This window comes from Coregonus clupeaformis, unplaced genomic scaffold, assembly GCF_020615455.1.
Source record: "Coregonus clupeaformis isolate EN_2021a unplaced genomic scaffold, ASM2061545v1 scaf0232, whole genome shotgun sequence".
Lineage (NCBI taxonomy): Eukaryota > Metazoa > Chordata > Actinopteri > Salmoniformes > Salmonidae > Coregonus > Coregonus clupeaformis.
This window is the reverse complement of record NW_025533687.1, coordinates 245,201-267,147: the sequence shown is the minus strand read 5'-3', so window position 1 is coordinate 267,147 and position 21,947 is coordinate 245,201. Positions and strand designations below refer to the sequence as shown.

Sequence of the window (21,947 nt, the reverse complement as noted above, 5' to 3'; positions counted from 1 at the left end):
CTCTCCCATGTCAATATGCCTTGCCTATTGCTGTTCCAGTTAGTTCCTATTATACAATTTCACAGTAGAGCCCAAAGTCCCTCTCAAACTGCCTCAAATAGTTCCTTTGTTCCACCCCCCATACACGCGGAGACCAGCTCAATCAGTGCCTCCAGTGATGCTCTCTCTTTCATTGTTACCCAACGCTTAGGTTTACCTCCACTGTACTCACATCCTTCCATATCCTTGTCTGTACATAATGCCCTGAATCTATTCTACAACGCCCGGAGAACTGCCCCCTTTATTCTCTGTACCCAACGCACTAGAAGACCAGTTCTTAAAGCCTTTAGCCGTATCCTTATTCTAGTCCTCCTCTGTTCCTCTGGTGATGTAGAGGTTAACCCAGGCCCTGCAGCCCCCAGTATCACTCCTACTCCCCAGGCGCTATTATTTGTTGACTTCTGTAACCGTAAAAGTCTTGGTCTTTTTGCATGTTAACACCAGAAGCCTCCTTCCTAAGTTTGAGTTATTCACTGCATTAGCACACTCCGCCAACCCTGATGTTCTAGCAGTGTCTGAATCCTGGCTTAGGAAGGCCACCAAAAATTCAGAAATGTTCATCCCCAACTACAACATTTTCCATCTAGATAGAACTGCCAAAGGGGGCGGAGTTGCAATCTACTGTAGAGATAGCCTGCAGAGCTCTATCATACTATCCAGGACTGTGCCCAAACAGTTTGAGCTCCTACTTCTAAAAATCCACCTTTCCAGAAATAAGTCTCTCACTGTTGCTGCTTGCTACAGACCCCCCTCAGCCCCCAGCTGTGCCCTGGACACCATATGTGAATTGAATGCCCCCCATCTATCCTTAGAGTTTGTACTGCTTGGTGACCTAAACTGGGATATGCTTAACACCCCGGCCATCCTACAATCCAAACTAGATGCCCTCAATCTCAAACAAATTATCAAGGAACCTACCAGGTACAACCCTAAATCCGTAAACATGGGCGCCCTCATAGATATCATCCTGACTAACTTACCCTCTAAATACACCTCCGCTGTCTTCAACCAGGATCTCAGCGATCACTGCCTTATTGCCTGCATCCATAACGGGTCCGCGGTCAAACGACCACCCCTCATCACTGTCAAACGCTCCCTATAACACTTTAGTGAGCATGCCATCCTTATTGACCTGGCCCAGGTATCCTGGATGGATATCGATCTCATTCCGTCAGTAGAGGATGCCTGGTTGTTCTTTAAAAGTGCTTTCCTCTCAATCTTAAATAAGCATGCCCCATTCAAAAAATTCAGAACTAAGAACAGATATAGCCTCTGGTTCTCCTCAGACTTGACTGCCCTTGACCAGCACAAAAACATCCTGTGGCATACTGCATTAGCATCGAATAGCCCCCGCGATATGCAACTTTTCAAGGAACCAATATACATAAGCAGTTAGGAAAGTAAAGGCTAGCTGTTTCAAACAGAAATGTGCATCCTGTAGCACTAACTCCAAAAAGTTTTGGTAAACTGTAAAGTCCATGGAGAATAAGAGCACCTCCTCCCAGCTGCCCACTGCACTGAGGCTAGGAAACACTATCACCACCGATAAATCTACAATAATCGAGAATTTCAACAAGCATTTTGCTACGGCTGGCCATGCTTTCCACCTGGCTACCAGCTGGAACCACCGGCCACCAGCTCTGCACCCTCCGCTGCAACTTGCCCATGCCCCCCACCGCTTCTCCTTCACACAAATTCAGACAGCTGATGTTCTGAAAGAGCTGCAAAATCTGGACCCATAAAAATCATCTGGGCTAGACAATCTGGACCCTTTCTTTCTAAAATTAGCAGCCTCTAGATCCAAACTGTTACAGACCTATATCCATCCTGCCCTGCCTTTCAAACGTTTTTGAAAGCCAAGTTAACAAACAGATCACCGACCATTTCGAATCCAACCGTACCTTCTCTGCTATGCAATCCGGTTTCCGAGCTGGTCATGGGTGCACCTCAGCCACGCTCAAGGTCCTAAATTATATTATAACCGCGATCGATAATAGACAGTACTGTGCAGCCGTCTTCATCGACCTGGCCAAGGCTTTCGACTCTGTCAACCACCGCATTCTTATTGGCAGACTAAATAGCCTTGGTTTCTCAAATGACTGCCTCGCCTGGTTCACCAACTACTTCTCAGATAGAGTTCAATGTGTCAAATCGGAGGGCCTGTTGTCTGGACCTATGGCAGTCTCTATGGGGGTGCCACAGGGTTCAATTCTCGGGCCGACTCTTTTCTCTGTGTATATCAATGATGTCGCTCTTGCTGCTGGTGACTCTCAGATCCACCTCTACGCAGACGACACCATTTTGTATACATCTGGCCCTTCATTGGACACTGTGTTAATAAACCTCCAAACGAGCTTCAATTCCATACAACACTCCTTCAGTAGCCTCCAACTGCTCTTAAACACTAGTAAAACTAAATGCATGCTCTTCAATCAAACGCTGCTTGCACCCACCCACCCGCCCGACTAGAATCACTACTCTCGGCGGGTCTGACCTAGAGTATATGGACAACTACAAATACCTAGGTGTCTGGTTAGACTGTAAACTCTCCTTCCAGACTCACATTGAGCATCTCCAATCAAAAGTTAAATATAGAATTGGCTTCCTATTTCACAACAAAGCCTCCTTCACTCATGCTGCCAAACATGCCCTCGTTAAACTGACTATCCTACCGATCCTTGACTTCGGCGATGTCATTTACAAAATAGCCTCCAACACTCTACTCAGCAAATTGGATGTAGTCTATCACAGTGCCATCTGTTTTGTCACCAAAGCCCCATATACTACCCACCACTGTGACCTGTACGCTCTTGTTGGCTGGCCCTCACTACATATTCGTCGCCAAACCCACTGGCTCCAGGCCATCTATAAATCACTGCTAGGCAAATCCTCGCCTTATCTTAGCTCATTGGTCACCATAGCAACACCCACCCGTAGTCTGCGCTCCAGCAGGTATATCTCACTGGTCATCCCCAAAGCCAACACCTCCTTTGGCCGCCATTCCTTCCAGTTCTCTGCTGCCAATGACTGGAACTAACTGCCAAAATCTCTGAAGCTGGAGATAAGCATCAGTTGTCAGAGCAGCTTACCGAACACTGCACCTGTACACAGCCCATCTGTAATTAGCCCACCCAACTACCTCATCCCCATATTGTTATTTATTTTGCACCCCAGTATCTCTATTTGCACATCATCTTCTGCACATCTATCATTCCAGTGTTAATACTACATTGTAATTATTTTGCACTATGGCCTATTTATTGCCTTACCTCCATAACTTACTACATTCGCACACACTGTATATATATTTTTTCCTGTGGTATTTTTGACTTTGTTTTGTTTACCCCATACTAACTTTAAGCATCAGTTGTCAGAGCACCTTACCGATCACTGCACCTGGCCCATCTGAAATTAGCCCATCCAACTACCTCATCCCTATATTGTTATTTATTTTGCTCTTTTGCACCCCAGTATCTCTATTTGCACATCATCTCTTGCACATCTAGCATTCTAATTGTAATTATTTTGCACTATAGCCTATTTATTGCCTTACCTCCATAACTTGCTACATTTGCACACACTGTATATATATTTTCTTTGGTATTTTTGACTTTATGTTTTTTTACCCCATATGTAACTTTGTGTTGTTGTTTTTATCGCACTGCTTTGCTTTATCTTGGCCAGGTCGCAGTTGTAAATGAGAACTTGTTCTCAACTGGCCTACCTGGTTAAATAAAGGTTAAATAAATGAAATAACAAAATAAACCCCAGCCAGGCCAAAACCTAAAGCAGTTGCTGGCGGGACAGGAAGGACGTCCAAACTGCCGGTCATACCGCCCAAGAGCTAATGTGTCAATCAACACGTAGCTATTCAACTTCAACACCCGCTGTAAAATGGATCCATTTGGAAAACTGAACTAAACAGAAAACAATAGCCCCTAAGTTCTACTGTAGCCAGATCTACGTTGAATAAGTCACATTTAACGACAGAGACCGGGAACGAGCAGCGTCCAGTATTCCAAACGAAACACAAAACGTTGAAAACATTTGAGACACCAAATCCATTCTGTACCTCATTAACGTCTGCTCATATGTTGAACCAAGTAACAAGTGTTACAATGTTACAAACGCGTTGTATAAATCCCACGATTTGCAGGCCCTGACTACACAGGAAACAATGTTGCAAACTAGGCGCGCCTCTGACAATTCCCAGTGTTCGCAGCAGTCCGCTCACAAAGGCAGGGATTCTTCGCTTTGCCTTTATGCAAACTAGTAGGCAAAACCAGTTGCTGATAGCAAAAGATTTTATGTAAGTTTTGCATTCCTAAATTCAGGCAAATGTGTTGCAAAAAAATCACGTCAGGCCTTTGAGGATATTGTGGGAATGTCGGCGTACCAGTGTTCATAGTCTAATCACCATTCTTCCCAAACTTGTGCAATCGGATGCAAAGTAGCCACGACAAGCTAACCAGCGAGAGTAGAGAGAAAGCGTGCAAGTTTATCACACTTACCGACTCCATACTTTTCCTTTTTCGTAGGCACCCAGCGAGACATTATCAATTAAAAAACTTCCCCCGTCTTGAGGTTGCGTTTGTTTAACTAGTTCCAGTTCAGACTGTAGAGTTTTTCTGTACTTCAGAGTTTTCAGTGTCAGTGAATAGAGTCACACCGAGCGGCCATTTTCCACCCGTGACAGTCAGCCTGGACAGGACAGGATGCTCCACAAGGGGGTAGAAAACTAACTACAGAAACACTTGTATCATGATGAAGTATGGGCGTCATTAGGCTAATAAACTGGAACTATATATGTATATATATATCAAATATTTACTGGGTATTAGGCCTATATAGCAATATATTACTGGGACGTAACCTATGACTTTCCTATAGGTAATATATTACTGGGACGTAACCTATGACTTTCCTATAGGTAATATATTACTGGGACGTAACCTATGACTTTCCTATAGGTAATATATTACTGGGACGTAACATATGACTTTCCTATAGGTAATATATTACTGGGACTTAACCTATGACTTTCCTATAGGTAATATATTACTGGGACGTAACATATGACTTTCCTATAGGTAATATATTACTGGGACTTAACATATGACTTTCCTATAGGTAATTGTACAGTATGCTATGTAAAGGGTCACAAGGAATGTCACGATGCAACTATTCATGCAACACTGGTGATTATATCAATTTCAGACAAAACTGTAAACTTCTGTTACTGTATCGTACTGAATGAATCCTTCTCCCAAAGTAGGCTTACTAGTGTTTGTGTTTAACGGTTGGCCAATGAATTTAACTTTAAATATGAACATAAATCGACTAAGCACATGCACGTAATGATGGGATATGTGTACTTTTCGTCATTGTGAATACATTGTATCAATAGCTTTTAAATACGACCGACGACAACCAGTAGTATTGTTGCTAATTGATACAGTACGGAGAAGAAAAAAAGACAATTCATGCACTCACTACTACTGTAAGTCGCTCTAAATGACAAACATTTACAAAATGTCAAATGTATTATAAGAATTGCCACCAGATAGGGCTATAAATGTACGCCTACAAATACAATTTAAATATGTGAAATATTTTGACATATAGGCCTATTTGACCTATTATCGATATATGTATATTCATATATAGGGAGATAATCCTTATAATATTTAGCCATATCACCAGCATATTTTTCATTAGATGATCGTTCAAAATGGTTCATTTACAGTAAATAAATGATTAAAAAAACAAAACTATGTAGCCTACACGAAACCAAAAAGGAAATTGACTTACAAACAATTCTTAGCTGAATAAACTTTAGGCCTACAAGACCATTGCACAGCTAAATCCTAAGTGGGAAAACAGTTGATCAGAACCAGGAAGTTACCGTGAGTTTGAAATGCTTGTACATTGCCGTCGTATTTCCCAATAAATCTTTGTAAGTAAATACGACGCCTTTGTGTGTTTTTCGTGTTTCCTACTGAGTTGTAGTGAACCAGAAATGTCTAGGACTAAACTGTAACAAATGCTGATAAAAACGCTGAAACAAACGGGCCTTGGATTGTCTCTATACATAGGAGATGTAGGATCATCTTACACAAGAATAGAGACCGATAAATAAATAATAGACGGGTTATATTCGGCCAGGAATGTTTTTGTCCATGCGTGTGGAATTATTGCAGGAGAAAAGGCGCGTTTATAAGCTAGCTAATATGCGCAAGTGATGGTGGGGGGAACAACGGCGGCAAAAAGATACGCGTTCAGTGTAGCAGGGCAGGTAATAATAAAAACGGTCTTTCCCGACGCCAAAGTGTAGCTCCTATGTATCCTGGCTAATCTTTGATAGTTCAAGGTCAACTGATTCTAGTCTTTCCCTCCAGATTCATTCATATGCGTGTCTGCAACCACCTCAGAGAGTCCAGACTGTTGATAAGCCTAGGCCTACATGACATTATAAACCAGCAGATTAAGACAGATCCCAAAGGGAACATCCAAAATCCGTTCTTTCTTTCTTTTCAAAAGGTAATATAGGCTACCAGAGACATGAGTGAGATAAGCCTGTACTGTTTCTGGTTGCCCTTTTCTGTGAATAAATCACCTTCTCAAAGGCACATTTCAATATCAGCAAGGTCTACTCTCCCCCTCTCTCTTGCTCTCCCTTTCTCCACAGTCCCCCTCCCCTTCTCTCAATTTCAATGTAAGGCCTTTATTGGCATGGGAAACATATGTTAACATTACCAGAGCAAGGGAAGTAGATAGTAAACAGAAGGTAAATAAACAATACAAATGTACAGTAAATCTTCTCTCTCTCTCTCTCTCTCTCTCTCTCTCTCTCTCTCTCTCTCTCTCTCTCTCTCTCTCTCTCTCTCTCTCTCTCTCTCTCTCTCTCTCTCTCTCTCTCTCTCTCTCTCTCTCTCTCTCTCTCTCTCTCTCTCTCTCTCTCAATTCAATTCAAGGGGCTTTATTGGCATGGGAAACATATATTTACATTGCCAAAGCAAGTGAAATGGATAAACAAATGTGAACAGAGCCCCAGGACAAGCTTGCTTAGGGGACTCTTCTTCTTGCTCTGCATGCATTATTTGGTGTTTTACATTGTACACAGATGCTATTTTAACAGAATTCTGCATGCAGAGTCTCAGTTTGGTGTTTGTCCCATTTTTTTAAATTCTTGGTTGGTGAGCATACCCCAGACCTCAAACCATAAAGGGCAATGGGTTCTATAACTGATTCAAGTATTTTTATCCAGATCCTAATTGGTATGTCAAATTGTATGTTCCTTTTGATGGCATAGGAAGGTGTCTCTCTCTCTCTCTCTCTCTCTCTCTCTCTCTCTCTCTCTCTCTCTCTCTCCCCGTTCCTCTCTCTCCCCCTCTCTCTCTCTCTCTCTCTCCCCCCCCTCTCTCCCCCCTCTCTCTCTCTCTCTCTCTCTCTCTCTCTCTCTCTCTCTCTCTCTCTCTCTCCCCCTCTCTCTCTCTCTCTCTCTCTCCCTCTCTCTCCCCCCCTTCCCTCTCTCCCCCCCTTCCCTCTCTCCCCCCTCTCTCTCTTCCCCCTCTCTCTCTCTCTCTCCCCTCCTGCTCCCTTATCTATGTGTCCCTTTCTCCAACCCTCCTAATAATGAGCAGATATACCCTGATGTTTAGAATGTTTGTAGTGGTGGAATGTTGATCACAAGCGGGAGGAGAGGAGGAATGTTGATCACAAGCGGGAGGAGAGGAGGAATGTTGATCACAAGCGGGAGGAGAGGAGGAATGTTGATCACAAGCGGGAGGAGAGGAGGAATGTTGATCACAAGCGGGAGGAGAGGAGGAATGTTGATCACAAGCGGGAGGAGAGGAGGAATGTTGATCACAAGCGGGAGGAGAGGAGGAATGTTGATCACAAGCAGGAGGAGAGGAGGAATGTTGATCACAAGCAGGAGGAGAGGAGGAATGTTGATCACAAGCAGGAGGAGAGGAGGAATGTTGATCACAAGCGGGAGGAGAGGAGGAATGTTGATCACAAGCGGGAGGAGAGGAGGAATGTTGATCACAAGCGGGAGGAGAGGAGGAATGTTGATCACAAGCGGGAGGAGAGGAGGAATGTTGATCACAAGCGGGAGGAGAGGAGGAATGTTGATCACAAGCAGGAGGAGAGGAGGAATGTTGATCACAAGCAGGAGGAGAGGAGGAATGTTGATCACAAGCAGGAGGAGAGGAGGAATGTTGATCACAAGCGGGAGGAGAGGAGGAATGTTGATCACAAGCGGGAGGAGAGGAGGAATGTTGATCACAAGCGGGAGGAGAGGAGGAATGTTGATCACAAGCGGGAGGAGAGGAGGAATGTTGATCACAAGCGGGAGGAGAGGAGGAATGTTGATCACAAGCGGGAGGAGAGGAGGAATGTTGATCACAAGCGGGAGGAGAGGAGGAATGTTGATCACAAGCGGGAGGAGAGGAGGAATGTCCTCAAAGCTCAAAGCACTGGGCAACATCAGTGAGGAGATGAGATGAGAGGAAAGAGGTGCACACCAATAAACTGTCTCGTGTTTATTTAAATGTGTATGCTACTGACAAATCTGCCCAAAATAACTTTTCACAGAAACCTTTCCCTTCCTGTATTTAAAAACACTAATTTCTCAATGTCTCTTTCAGAATCAGAATCACCTGTATTCACCAAGTACATTTACATGTACCAGAAACTTCTGAAATTTCATCTGGTGGAATGGTGCTGCCACAATAAATAGAATATCCAGTTGCTTGCGAAAGTATTCACCCCCCTTGGCATTTTTCCTATTTTGTTGCCTTACAACCTGGAATTAAAATAGATTTTTGGGGGGTTTGTATCATTTGATTTACACAACATGCCTACTACTTTGAAGATGCAAAATATTTTTTAGTGTGAAACAAACAAGAAATAAGACAAAAAAACGGAAAACTTGAGCATGCATAACTATTCACCCCTCCAAAGTCAATACTTTGTAGAGCCACCTTTTGCAACAATTACAGCTGCAAGTGTCTTGGGGTATGTCTCTATAAGTTTGGCACATCTTGCCACTGGGATTTTTACCCATTCTTCAAGGCAAAACTGCTCCAGCTCCTTCAAGTTGGATGGGTTCCGCTGGTGTACAGAAATCTTTAAGTCATACCACAGATTCTCAATTGGATTGAGGTCTGGGCTTTGACTAGGCCATTCCAAGACATTTAAATGTTTCCCCTTAAACCACTCGAGTGTTGCTTTAGCGGTATGCTTAGGGTCATTGTCCTGCTGGAAGGTGCACCTCCGTCCCAGTCTCAAATCTCTGGAAGACTGAAACAGGTTTCCCTCAAGAATTTCCCTGTATTTAGCGCCATTCACCATTCCTTCAATTCTGACCAGTTTCCCAGTCCCTGCAGATTAAAAACATCCCCACAGCATGATGCTGCCACCACCATGCTTCACTGTGGGGATGGTGTTCTTGGGGTGAGAGGTGTTGGGTTTGCGCCAGATGTAGCATTTTCCTTGATGGCCAAAAAGCTCAATTTTAGTCTCATCTGACCAGAGTACCTTCTTCCATATGTTTGGGGAGTTCTCCCACACGCCTTTTGGCGAACACCAAACGTTTGTTGTGGTGCCATATTCTTTCAATTTTTTAATAATGGATTTAATGGTGTTCCGTGGGATGTTCAAAGTTTCTGATATGTTTTTATAACCCAACCCTGATCTGTATTTCTCCACAACTTTGTCCCTGACCTGTTTGGAGAGCTCCTTGGTCTTCATGGTGCTTGGTGGTGCCCCTTGCTTAGTGGTGTTGCAGATTCTGGTAATTGGTTGCACCAGATCTTATTTAGGGGCTTCATAGCAAAGGGGGTGAATTCATATGCACGCACCACTTTTCCATTATTTATTTTTTTGCATTTTTTGAAACAAGTAATTTTTTTCATTTCACTTCACCAATTTGAACTATTTTATGTATGTCCATTACATGAAATCCAAATAAAATTATATTTAAATTACAGAACAACAAAATAGGAAAAATGCCAAGGGGGATGTATACTTTTCCAAGGCACTGTACAGACAATTTATAGACGATGAACATAATATTTTATATTTTGCTGAGGATCAAAATATAACATTGATTTACTGTAATTCCAGCAGAGGGCATTGGATTTTTCGACCAGTAGAACACATTTATTCTCTCTCTCTCTCTCTCTCTCTCTCTCTCTCTCTCTCTCTCTCTCTCTCTCTCCAATTTAAGGGGCTTTATTGGCATGGGAAACATATGTTAACATTGCCAAAGCAAGTGAAATAGATAATAAACAAAAGTGAAATAAACAATAAAAAAAATAACAGTAAACATTACAAAAGTTCCAAAAGAATTTCCAAATGTCATATTATGTCTATAAACAGTGTTGTAACAATGTGCAAGTAGTTAAAGTACGAAAGGGGAAATAAATAAACATAAATATGGGTTGTATTTACAATGGTGTTTGTTCTTCACTGGTTGCCCTTGTGCTGAGGTGTGAATGACGGAGTCAGGCGCAGGAGGTAAAACACAGAAATCAAGAGTTTATTCAGTGTCCAATAATGTAGCGCATATAGCAACAGAACGAAACTAGCACAAGGGAAAATCAACCTTGGCTGCATACAAGGAAAGAGAAGCTCAACCGAGCTACTCACTCTCACAACGAACAATCACTCACAAAGGACAAGGTTACACAGACTAATGAGGGAATGACTATCAGGTGTGTGTGATTGACAAGACAAGACAAGACAAATGGAGTAATGATAAATGGAGCGGTAGTGGCTAGTAAGCCGGTGACGACGAACGCCGAAACCTGCCCGAGCAAGGAGGAGGGGCAGCCTCGGCTGAATTCGTGACAGCCCTTTTCTTGTGGCAACAGGTCACACATTTTGCTGCTGTGATGGCATACTGTGGTTTTCTCCCAGTAGGGAGTTTATCAAAATTGGGTTTGTTTTCGAATTCTTTGTGGATCTCTGTAATCTGAGGGAAATATGTGTCTCTAATATGGTCATACATTTGGCAGGAGGTTAGGAAGTGCAGCTCAGTTTCCACCTCATTTTGTGGGCAGTGTGCACATAGCCTGTCTTCTCTTGAGAGCCAGGTCTGCCTACGGTGGCCTTTCTCAATAGCAAGGCTATGCTCACTGAGTCTGTAGATAGTCAAAGATTTCATTAATTTTGGGTCAGTCACAGTGGTCAGGTATTCTGCCACTGTGTACTCTCTGTTTAGGGCCAAATAGCATTCTAGTTTGTTCTGTTTTTTGGTAAATTCTTTCCAATGTGTCAAGTAATTATCTTTTTGTTTTCTCATGATTTGGTTGGGTCTAATTGTGTTGCTGCCCCGGGGCTCTGTGGGGTCTGTTTGTGTTTGTGAACAGAGCCCCAGGACAAGCTTGCTTAGGGGACTCTTCTCCATGTTCGTCTCTCTGTAGGTGATGGCTTTGTTATGGAAGGTTTGTGAAGGAAGGCTCTCTCTCTCTCTCTCTCTCTCTCTCTCTCTCTCTCTCTCTCTCTCTCTCTCTCTCTGTCTCTCTCTCTGTCTCTCTCTCTCTCTCTCTCTCTCTCTCTCTGTGTCTCTCTCTCTCTCTCTGTGTCTCTCTCTCTCTCTCTCTCTCTATGTGTCTCTCTCTCTCTCTCTGTGTCTCTCTCTCTCTCTCTCTATGTGTCTCTCTCTCTCTCTCTGTGTCTCTCTCTCTCTCTGTGTCTCTCTCTCTGTGTCTCTCTCTCTCTCTGTGTCTCTCTCTCTGTGTCTCTCTCTCTCTCTCTCTCTCTCTCTCTCTCTGTTTATCTCTCTCTCTCTCTGTTTATCTCTCTCTCTCTCTGTTTATCTCTCTCTCTCTCTCTCTGTCTCTCTCTGTCTCTTTCTCTCTCTGTGTCTCTCTGTCTCTCTCTCTCTCTCTCTCTCTCTGTCTCATTCTTTCTCTCTCTCTCTCTCTCTCTCTCTCTCTCTCTCTCTCTCTCTCTCTCTCTCTCTCTCTCTCTCTCTCTCTCTCTCTCTCTCTCTCTCTCTCTCTCTCTCTCTCTCGCTCTCTCTCGCTCTCTTTCCCTCAGAGTGAGAGCTACAGGGAAGGAACACCAGTCTAGCGTCATTCTATTCTGTCACCCTGTTCAAATGAACACTTTAGACTTTGACAACGTCATGGTCTCAGATAATTAATTGAAATACAATTTGTAGTGGCTTTGGTTAACATTAAGTGTTAAGAGCACAGTGCAATTTACATTGAGTAATTTCAATATTTATAATGCTACTTGCATAAAGAATTAGACAATACTAGGAGCACTGGACAGACAGTGTTACAGTAATCTGTCTAGGCATATTTGCCTATTTATGCACAGGTCAATGGCATTATGTCCATTAGTATTTATTTGCAGGACATGTTGCTTCTTGTGATACACGTAGACAACAAACAACTATCTAACACTCTAACTATCTATTGTTTTAAAGCAGGAAGAGGATGTGAGGTCGTTCTCTGAGAGGAGAGAAGCCGAAGCACATTCAGGGCATTATAATGTGTTCTCTAGTCTGTTTATTATGACAATCATTAAGGAAAAAAAAACAATTTCGGAATATCTCTGAATATTTCCAAACATAGCAATTGGTTTTATCTCTATGGTTCCTTCCAAAGAATAACTGAGACATTGGAGCAATAGCCTCTAGCCTATTGGTGCTGTTGTTCACAAATAAGTCTTGTGACATCATGCGGGTCAGAGTTACTTATCCAAGCATCCCACCGAGCCATTCATCTCACAGTGTGCTTCCCAAATGGCATCCTATTTCCATTATAGTCCACTACTATAAGGCTCTGGTCAAAAGGTAGTGCACTATAAAGGGAATGGGGTGACGTTTGGGACGCTGACGCAGTCTTGCAGGAATCACATGTCTGGGATAGAGGCTCGAGGACAGCAATGGTTCATCAGCCATCACGCCACATGATCAGAGGAAGAGACAGAAGTATTATCAGCAGACCTGGCCTAGAGATCTGGATGGAAACAGATGCAGATAAGAAGCGGGGCTAAGTTGTTGCTAAGTTATTGATTAACTGGGGTGAGTTTGCTAAGTTATTGATTAACTGGGGTGAGTTTGCTAAGTTATTGATTAACTGGGGTGAGTTTGCTAAGTTATTGATTAAAACTGGGGTGAGTTTGCTAAGTTATTGATTAATTGGGGTGAGTTTGCTAAGTTATTGATTAACTGGGGAGGGTTTGCTAAGTTATTGATTAACTGAGGTGAGTTTGCTAAGTTATTGATTAACTGGGGTGAGTTTTCTAAGTTATTGATTAACTGGGGTGAGTTTGCTAAGTTATTGATTAACTGAGGTGAGTTTGCTAAGTTATTGATTAACTGGGGTGAGTTTGCTAAGTTATTGATTAACTGGGGCGAGTTTGCTAAATTATTGATTAACTGGGGTGAGTTTGCTAAGTTATTGATTAACTGAGGTGAGTTTGCTAAGTTATTGATTAACTGAGGTGAGTTTGCTAAGTTATTGATTAACTGGGGTGAGTTTGGAAGGCAGGTAGACTTTGCGGTGAAAAATGTTGGGCCAGTAACCAAAAGTTTGCTGGTTGGAAATCCACGAGCAGGCAAGGTGGGAAAATCTGCCGTTCTGCCCTTGAGCAAGGCAGTTAACCCCCAACAGCTGGGCACCGATGATGTTGACTAAGGCAGCCCCCCGCTCCTCTCTGATTCAGAGGGGTTGGGTTAAATGCGAAAGACACATTTCGGTTGAATGCATTCAGTTTTGCAACTGACTAGGCACCCCCCCCCGTCTAACTAATCTATAGGTTATACTTAATTATCAACCAAAATATCTACTGACTATCTCCCTCTCTGCCTCCCAACCCTATCGCTCCTCACTCTGTCTTCTCCCTCCCTCCCTCCCTCCCTCCCTCCCTCCCAGCCTCTCTGCTCTGTAACTCTTTTGTTTGGTAAAGAAACATCCCACAGAGAGAGCCATCTCTCTGCCTGACTCGGACAGAGCGATGGATCGACCTAGAAAGTATAACAACAAGTGAAAGTTGGAATGGAATGGAATGGATGGATGAATACCATGGATGGATAATATGGATAAATACCTTGGAAGGGATGATATGGATGGATGAGTCGTTTAATTGTTTATATTAAATTTTTTTGTACCTTTTACTTTTTAGATCTTGTGGTAAATATTAGTATCTAGTATCTCTGGCTGTGTTTGTTATTATTTCAGAGTGAGATGTTGTTTACTTCAGCCAGGAAGTTGTTGATTTCCACTGCAGGTTCCTTGGAGCGTCCTACTCAAGATTACATTATATGATACATACTGTATGACGGGGGGCGCAAGTATGAAAAATATATGCACTCACTAACTGTAAGTGGCTCTGGATAAGAGTGTCTGCTAAATGATTAACATGTAAATGTATGATGGCTCGTTAATAATCTGAATCTACTGCATGCCGCCGTGGAGACCCTGATTTCTGTGCGGACATTTCTGGCGTGCCTGGTAACCCGGCCAGCCAGAGGGTCTTTTCTCATTAATAGCTGATGTAAAGGACCATTATCCAGAACCAGGGGGGGGGCTGAAACTGGAGACGGGGAGCTGTTGGTTACCTGAGCCCCAGAGAGATGACTCTCCGTGGGCCATCTGCCCACCCTGGGGCCCGTAGGGGCCAGGCTCCGGGCTGGAGGAGATCAGGGGAACAGTCCGACTGGGACGGACTCATGTCTGAAGCGGAGGTGGTTCCCCGACATACCGGTCTTACGGGGCGTAACCCTCCTCGGCCACAGAGCGCGAATCTAGACGGGTGTTTGCAGGAGTTGGAGAGGGTGCAGAGTCAGACTTATTTTAAAGGAGGAAGCCCAGTTAGCAGTCCTGGCCAAGTGCCCAATGTAGAGCTGGTGCCTCCATCTCCACCTCGACTTACCCCTGCTCGTGCCCCTCGGCCGCAGAGCGCCATCGAGGGAAGACGTCAGATGAATGAGTGGCTGCATGAGTTGGAGAGGATGCAGAGTGGGGACTATTTTGGAGGAAGCCCCACTGGCAGCCCAGAGGTTGAGCCCCGTCAGACGGTTCATTTGGGTCGTACCCCTCGCCCGCAGAGCGCCATCGAGGGAGGTAGCCAGAATCTAGACAGATGGTTACGGGAGCTGGAGAGGATGGAGAACGGGAGATATTTCGGAAACCCTGACCGAGTGCAGAGAGATCAAGCGCAGGCCCCTTTCTACGACAGGACAGCGTCGATGCCAACCCTTCACAAGGAACCTGTTGGTTCTGGCCTGCGCCACCACTACCAGGGCCTCCCCTCGTCCTCCTCTCTCTGCAGCCGGGATAGGGACCTCTCCCCCTGTGGGACCCCCAGCCTGTGTGACAGTTCCCTGGGCAGCCAGGAGTCCCTCAGGGCAGGATTGTCCTCCTCCCCGGACCACAGGGGTAGCTGGGAGAGGGCTATAATCAAGCAGGCTCCAGGGAACGAGCAGGCTAAACTCAGCTCTCTGACTCCGGTGAGAGTGGGCTGGCTGCCCATCCAGAGAAGGGCCCTGTTGAGGGATGCTCCAGCCCCTGGACCTGGACATCCACACCTTCAGGTCAATCCAGCCAGCCAGGTAAGACATGTTACAATCAGGGCTCTCCAATTCTGTTCCTGGAGAGCCACCCTCCTGTAAGTTTTCTCTCCAACCCCAGTTGTGACTAACCTGTTTCAGCTTATCAACCAACTAATTATTTGAATCAGATGTGCTTAGATTAGGGTTGGGGTGAAAATGTACAGGAGGGTATCTCTCCAGGAACAGGGTTGGAGTTAAAACCTACAGGAGGGTATCTCTCCAGGAACAGGGTTGGAGTTAAAACCTACAGGACGGTATCTCTCCAGGAACAGGGTTGGAGTTAAAACCTACAGGAGGGTATCTCTCCGGGAACAGGGCTGGAGTTAAAACCTACAGGAGGGTATCTCGCCAGGAACAGGGCTGGAGTTAAAACCTACAGGAGGGTATCTCTCCAGGGACAGGGTTAGAGAGCTCTGTGCTACACCATGGTGCACCTCGTGCTTATTGTGTTCTAACTAAGTGTGTGTTGAGGAAATGATCTTCCAGCCAGGATGTTTTTATTCAACCTAGAGCAGTGCTTAGATGTAACTTCCGTGGGAACACTATTTTTTTTCACTACTTTATTTCACTCCAAATATTTCTTTCAATCCATTTAGAGCGTTTGTGTTTCTTTACAGCCTCATTGTCAGCTTTGTGTACGTGATTTATTTGAGATGAATTGTATTATTCTAGTATCTTGCATCTTCAGGACGCCCGGCCCACATGGGCTTTATTAGACACTGTTTGGATCATCAGCAAAAGAACAAGAACAAGTAACAAGTAGTAGCAGAATAGGCTGCATTCTGAATGATGATGCAGTGTTGGGAAAGGAATGGTTGGCACTGAGTTCTTTACAGTAACGCGACCTGGACCCCGAAGAGCAAGCAGAAGCACACAGTAAGACAATACTATAGGAGCCAGACTTAGAGGGTAGCCTGATTTACCTCTCCTAACACTTTGGCCTCTGGGTAGAGTAATGTTGGATTGGCTGGCTATGGGGTGATGGTGTACACTACCAGGTGCCAGGGAGACAGAGACAGAGACACAGAGAGACAGAGAGACAGAGAGAGAGAGAGAGAGAGAGAGAGAGAGAGAGAGAGAGAGAGAGAGAGAGAGAGAGAGAGAGAGAGAGAGAGAGAGATGGGCAGAAACAGAGTCACTGGTACCGTACCACTCAGAGGGGAGAGAGAGAGAGAGAGAGAGAGAGAGAGAGAGAGAGAGAGAACGGAGGAAAGCCTTTAGTAATCCAGTCTCAGAGGTTCAGTACAGGGAGAGAGAGTTGCTTTGGCATCGTCTGAAGGAATTCATTCCCAACAGGTTAATGTGTGGTGTGATATTGGCACAGCCAGCAACAACAGAGAGATAGCTTTATGCATCACTGGATGCCATGCCTGTGTGTAGTCCAGCAGAGTCAGTCCTGTTGCTATAGCTATATACTGTAGCTAGCTAGGGACAGACTAGGATCTGAAATAATGTTAGCTATAGCTATATACGGTAGCTAGCTAGGGACAGACTAGAATCTGAAATAATGGAATTATGCTAGCTATAGCTATATAGCTAGCTAGGGACGGACTAGGATCCGAATTCAGCGTGGGCATTTCTAACACACTGGCACATTGTTTTCTTTGAGGTCCCCACACCGGCCCACTTTTTAACCCCGATTATTATTATATGATACTAGGGACAATGTAATCGGTAGATTGATACTAGGGATAATGTAATGGGTAGATTGATACTAGGGACAATGTAATGGGTAGATTGATACTAGGGACAATGTAATGGGTAGATTGATACTAGGGACAATGTACATTTACATTACATTTACGTCATTTAGCAGACGCTCTTATCCAGAGCGACTTACAGTTCTTCTTTTTTTTTTTTTTTTTTCATACTGACCCCCCGTGGGAATCGAACCCACAACCCTGGCATTGCAAACGCCATGCTCTACCAACTGAGCTACCTCCCTGCCGGCCATTCCCTCCCCTACCCTGGACGACACTGGGCCAATTGTGCGCCGCCCCATTGGTCTCCCGGTTGTGGCCGGCTACAGCAGAGCCTGGATTCGAACCAGGATCTCTAGTGGCACAGCTAGCACTGCGATGCAGTGCCTTAGACCACTGCGCCACTCGGGAGGCGCAGTGTAATGGGTAGACTGATACTAGGGACAATGTAATGGGTAGACTGGTACTAGGGACAATAAAACAATAAAGAACTAAAGGGTGTCATACAATTTATGTCATTTTCCCTATTTGTTGTGATTTTTTTTACAGGTGAGACTAAAACCTGCCATTACCCCTACCTTCCTGAAGAATCCTGTCAAGGGCAACGGCATCACACCTGTGGGTATGTACAGTATAGTCAGTCTTCATCCACACTCATAACAGCTGGTTGTCGTCCTGTTTCTAATCGGGGAATTTTGGGAAAGTTACCGTAATTTTGCAACCATACACACACAAAAACACATACACACACACACACACACACACACACCATTACACATATGATGCAGTCCCATGGAAGATAATAGCAAAGGGTTAAATTATAACCTTGAAGTTGCCATCTCATGTGTGAGAGACACATCACCCTGCGTCATGAAGACATCTCATGTGAGAGAGACACATCACCCTGCGTCATGAAGACATCTCATGTGAGAGAGACACATCACCCTGCGTCATGAAGACATCTCATGTGAGAGAGACACATCACCCTGCGTCATGAAGACATCTCATGTGAGAGAGACACATCACCCTGCGTCATGAAGACATCTCATGTGAAAGAGACACATCACCCTGCGTCATGAAGACAACTCATGTGAGAGAGAAACATCACCCTGCGTCATGAAGACATCTCATGTGAGAGAGACACATCACCCTGCGTCATGAAGACATCTCGTGTGAGAGAGACACATCACCCTGCGTCATGAAGACATCTCGTGTGAGAGACACATCACCCTGCATCATGAAGACATCTCATGTGAGAGACACACATCACCCTGCGTCATGAAGACATCTCATGTGAGAGAGACACATCACCCTGCGTCATGAAGACATCTCAAGTGAGAGAGACACATCACCCTGCGTCATGAAGACATCTCATGTGAGAGAGACACATCACCCTGCGTCATGAAGACATCTCGTGTGAGAGAGACACATCACCCTGCGTCATGAAGACATCTCATGTGAAAGAGACACATCACCCTGCGTCATGAAGACATCTCATGTGAGAGAGACACATCACCCTGCGTCATGAAGACATCTCGTGTGAGAGAGACACATCACCCTGCGTCATGAAGACATCTCCAGGGCAATCAATAGAAACAATGTTCACCATTGTGTGATGTGAATAATTATCAGACCTTGTGTTTTACTAATAGAATTGATTCTTCAGACTATAACCTAGTTTATTGTGAAAGCGTTTCCGTGAACAGATGCTGCTTTTTTTCTTGAATGGTAATCAATGATACTTGAGGCAATCCACATGATGGTTGTGATGTGTGGAGATAATTGGCTCATTTCACCCACCTGCAAAAGTGACTGTTTTACTATTTGATCGAGAAGTTTAGTCTGTGTGCATCTCTTACACTCCCTCCCTCCCTCCCTCCCTCTCTCTCTCTCTCTCTCTCTCTCTCTCTCTCTCTCTGTCTCTCTCTCTGTCTCTGTCTCTGTCTCTGTCTCTGTCTCTGTCTCTGTCTCTGTCTCTGTCTCTGTCTCTGTCTCTGTCTCTGTCTCTCTCTCTCTCTCTCTCTCTCTCTCTCTCTCTCTCTCTGTCTCTGTCTCTGTCTCTGTCTCTGTCTCTGTCTCTGTCTCTCTCTGTCTCTCTCTGTCTCTCTCTCTCTCTCTCTCTCTCTCTCTCTCTCTCCCTCTCTCTCTCTCTCACTCCCTCCCTCTCTCTCTCACACTCCCTCTCTCTCTCTCTCTCTCTCTCTCTCTCTCTCTCTCTCTCTCTCTCTCTCTCTCTCTCTCTCTCTCTCTCTCTCTCTCTCTCTCTCTCTCCCAGACTTACCCTTACCATCAAGTATCTATTCAGACTTACCCTTACCATCAAGTATCTATTCAGACTTACCCTTACCATCAAGTATCTATTCAGACTTACCCTTACCATCAATTATCTATTCAGACTTACCCTTACCATCAAGTATCTATTCAGACTTACACTTACCATCAAGTATCTATTCAGGCTTACCCTTACCGTTAAGTATCTATTCAGGCTTACCCTTATCATCAAGTATCTATTCAGACTTACCCTTACCATCAAGTATCTATTCAGGCTTACCCTTACAATCAAGTATCTATTCAGACTTACCCTTACCATCAAGTATCTATTCAGGCTTACCCTTAGCATCTATTTAGGCTTACCCTTAATGTTAAGTATCTGTTCAGGCTTACTCTTACCATCAAGTATCTATTCAGACTTACCCTTACCATCAAGTATATATTTAGGCTTACCCTTACCGTTAAGTATCTATTCAGACTTACCCTTACCATCAAGTATATATTTAGGCTTACCCTTACCGTTAAGTATCTATTCAGGCTTACCCTTACCATCAAGTATCTATTCAGACTTACCCTTACCATCAAGTATCTATTCAGACTTACCCTTATCATCAAGTATCTATTCAGACTTACCCTTACCATCAAGTATCTATTCAGGCTTACCCTTACAATCAAGTATCTATTCAGGCTTACCCTTACCATCAAGTATCTATTCAGACTTACCCTTACCGTTAAGTATCTATTCAGGCTTACCCTTATCATCAAGTATCTATTCAGACTTACCCTTACCATCAAGTATCTATTCAGGCTTACCCTTACAATCAAGTATCTATTCAGACTTACCCTTACCATCAAGTATCTATTCAGGCTTACCCTTAGCATCTATTTAGGCTTACCCTTACTGTTAAGTATCTGTTCAGGCTTACTCTTACTATCAAGTATCTATTCAGACTTACCCTTACCATCAAGTATATATTTAGGCTTACCCTTACCGTTAAGTATCTATTCAGGCTTACCCTTACCATCAAGTATCTATTCAGACTTACCCTTACCATCAAGTATCTATTTAGGCTCTACCCTGTTTTATAATCGTGTGGGTGAGGATCGTAAAGGTGGGCATATGGTTAGGGCTTGATTCAACAGTGGGTCCCTCCTGAAAGTCAGCTGCTGGCTTAGAATAGTGCTGTAGTCATGGAAATGTAACCCTACATTCACGTTATTAGTATGCTGGTAGTAGTATCACGTTCACGTATCATTGTGTGTTTTGTGCTTCTCTCCTGTATCAACTAAATACAATTTTCAGGGGTTTTATGTACAGAGTTTTTTGGGCCATCACTAGTTACCACAGCCACAAATGGCTAAACCCCGCCTATTTCTACAATGTATCTTCTTTGAATCTGATTTTAAAAACCTACCGCTAACCATAACTCTAACCCTTTTACGATATATAGACATTTTTGACTTATTGCCTGTGGTAACCGTTGATTTATACATACAGTAGATGACCGATAGGGGACGCTGTTCTGAAGCCATTTATATAGACAGTAGATGACCGATAGGGGGCGCTGTTCTGAAGCCATTTATATAGACAGTAGATGACCGATAGGGGGCGCTGTTCTGAAGCCATTTATATAGACAGTAGATGACCGATAGGGGGCGCTGTTCTGAAGCCATTTATATAGACAGTAGATGACCGATAGGGGGCGCTGTTTTGAAGCCATTTATATATACAGTAGATGACCGATAGGGGGCGCTGTTCTGAAGCCATTTATATATACAGTAGATGACCGATAGGGGGCGCTGTTCTGAAGCCATTTATATATACAGTAGATGACCGATTGGGGGCGCTGTTCTGAAGCCATTTATATATACAGTAGATGACCGATAGGGGGCGCTGTTCTGAAGCCATTTATATATACAGTAGATGACCGATAGGGGGCGCTGTTTTGAAGCCATTTATATATACAGTAGATGACCGATAGGGGGCGCTGTTCTGAAGCCATTTATATATACAGTAGATGACCGATAGGGGGCGCTGTTTTGAAGCCATTTATATATACAGTAGATGACCGATAGGGGGCGCTGTTCTGAAGCCATTTATATATACAGTAGATGACCGATAGGGGGCGCTGTTTTGAAGCCATTTATATATACAGTAGATGACCGATAGGGGGCGCTGTTCTGAAGCCATTTATATATACAGTAGATGACCGATAGGGGGCGCTGTTCTGAAGCCATTTATATAGACAGTAGATGACCGATAGGGGGCGCTGTTCTGAAGCCATTTATATATACAGTAGATGACCGATAGGGGGCGCTGTTTTGAAGCCATTTATATATATAGTAGATGACCGATAGGG

The 21,947-nt window shown here is 44.1% G+C and overlaps 2 protein-coding genes across 12 annotated transcripts in view; one reads left to right on the top strand and one right to left on the bottom strand.

Moving 5' to 3' along the window:
• Positions 1-4,745, bottom strand: part of LOC121563319 (dedicator of cytokinesis protein 1-like) — a 236,503-nt gene extending 231,758 nt beyond the window's left edge. For all 6 annotated transcript variants that reach the window (XM_045214288.1, XM_045214291.1, XM_045214290.1 and 3 more), the window contains exon 1: positions 4,551-4,745. In XM_045214288.1, the coding sequence (XP_045070223.1) occupies positions 4,551-4,593 (43 nt within the window). In that variant the 5' untranslated portion in view covers positions 4,594-4,745. The remainder of the gene's footprint in view (positions 1-4,550) is intronic.
• Positions 4,746-14,014: 9,269 nt separating this feature from the next.
• LOC121572724 (mucin-2) overlaps positions 14,015-21,947 on the top strand; it is a 50,142-nt gene continuing 42,209 nt past the window's right edge. For all 6 annotated transcript variants that reach the window (XM_045214298.1, XM_045214295.1, XM_045214297.1 and 3 more), the window contains exons 1-2: positions 14,015-15,616; positions 17,866-17,938. In XM_045214298.1, coding sequence (XP_045070233.1) covers positions 14,639-15,616; positions 17,866-17,938 — 1,051 coding nt within the window. In that variant the 5' untranslated portion in view covers positions 14,015-14,638. The remainder of the gene's footprint in view (positions 15,617-17,865; positions 17,939-21,947) is intronic.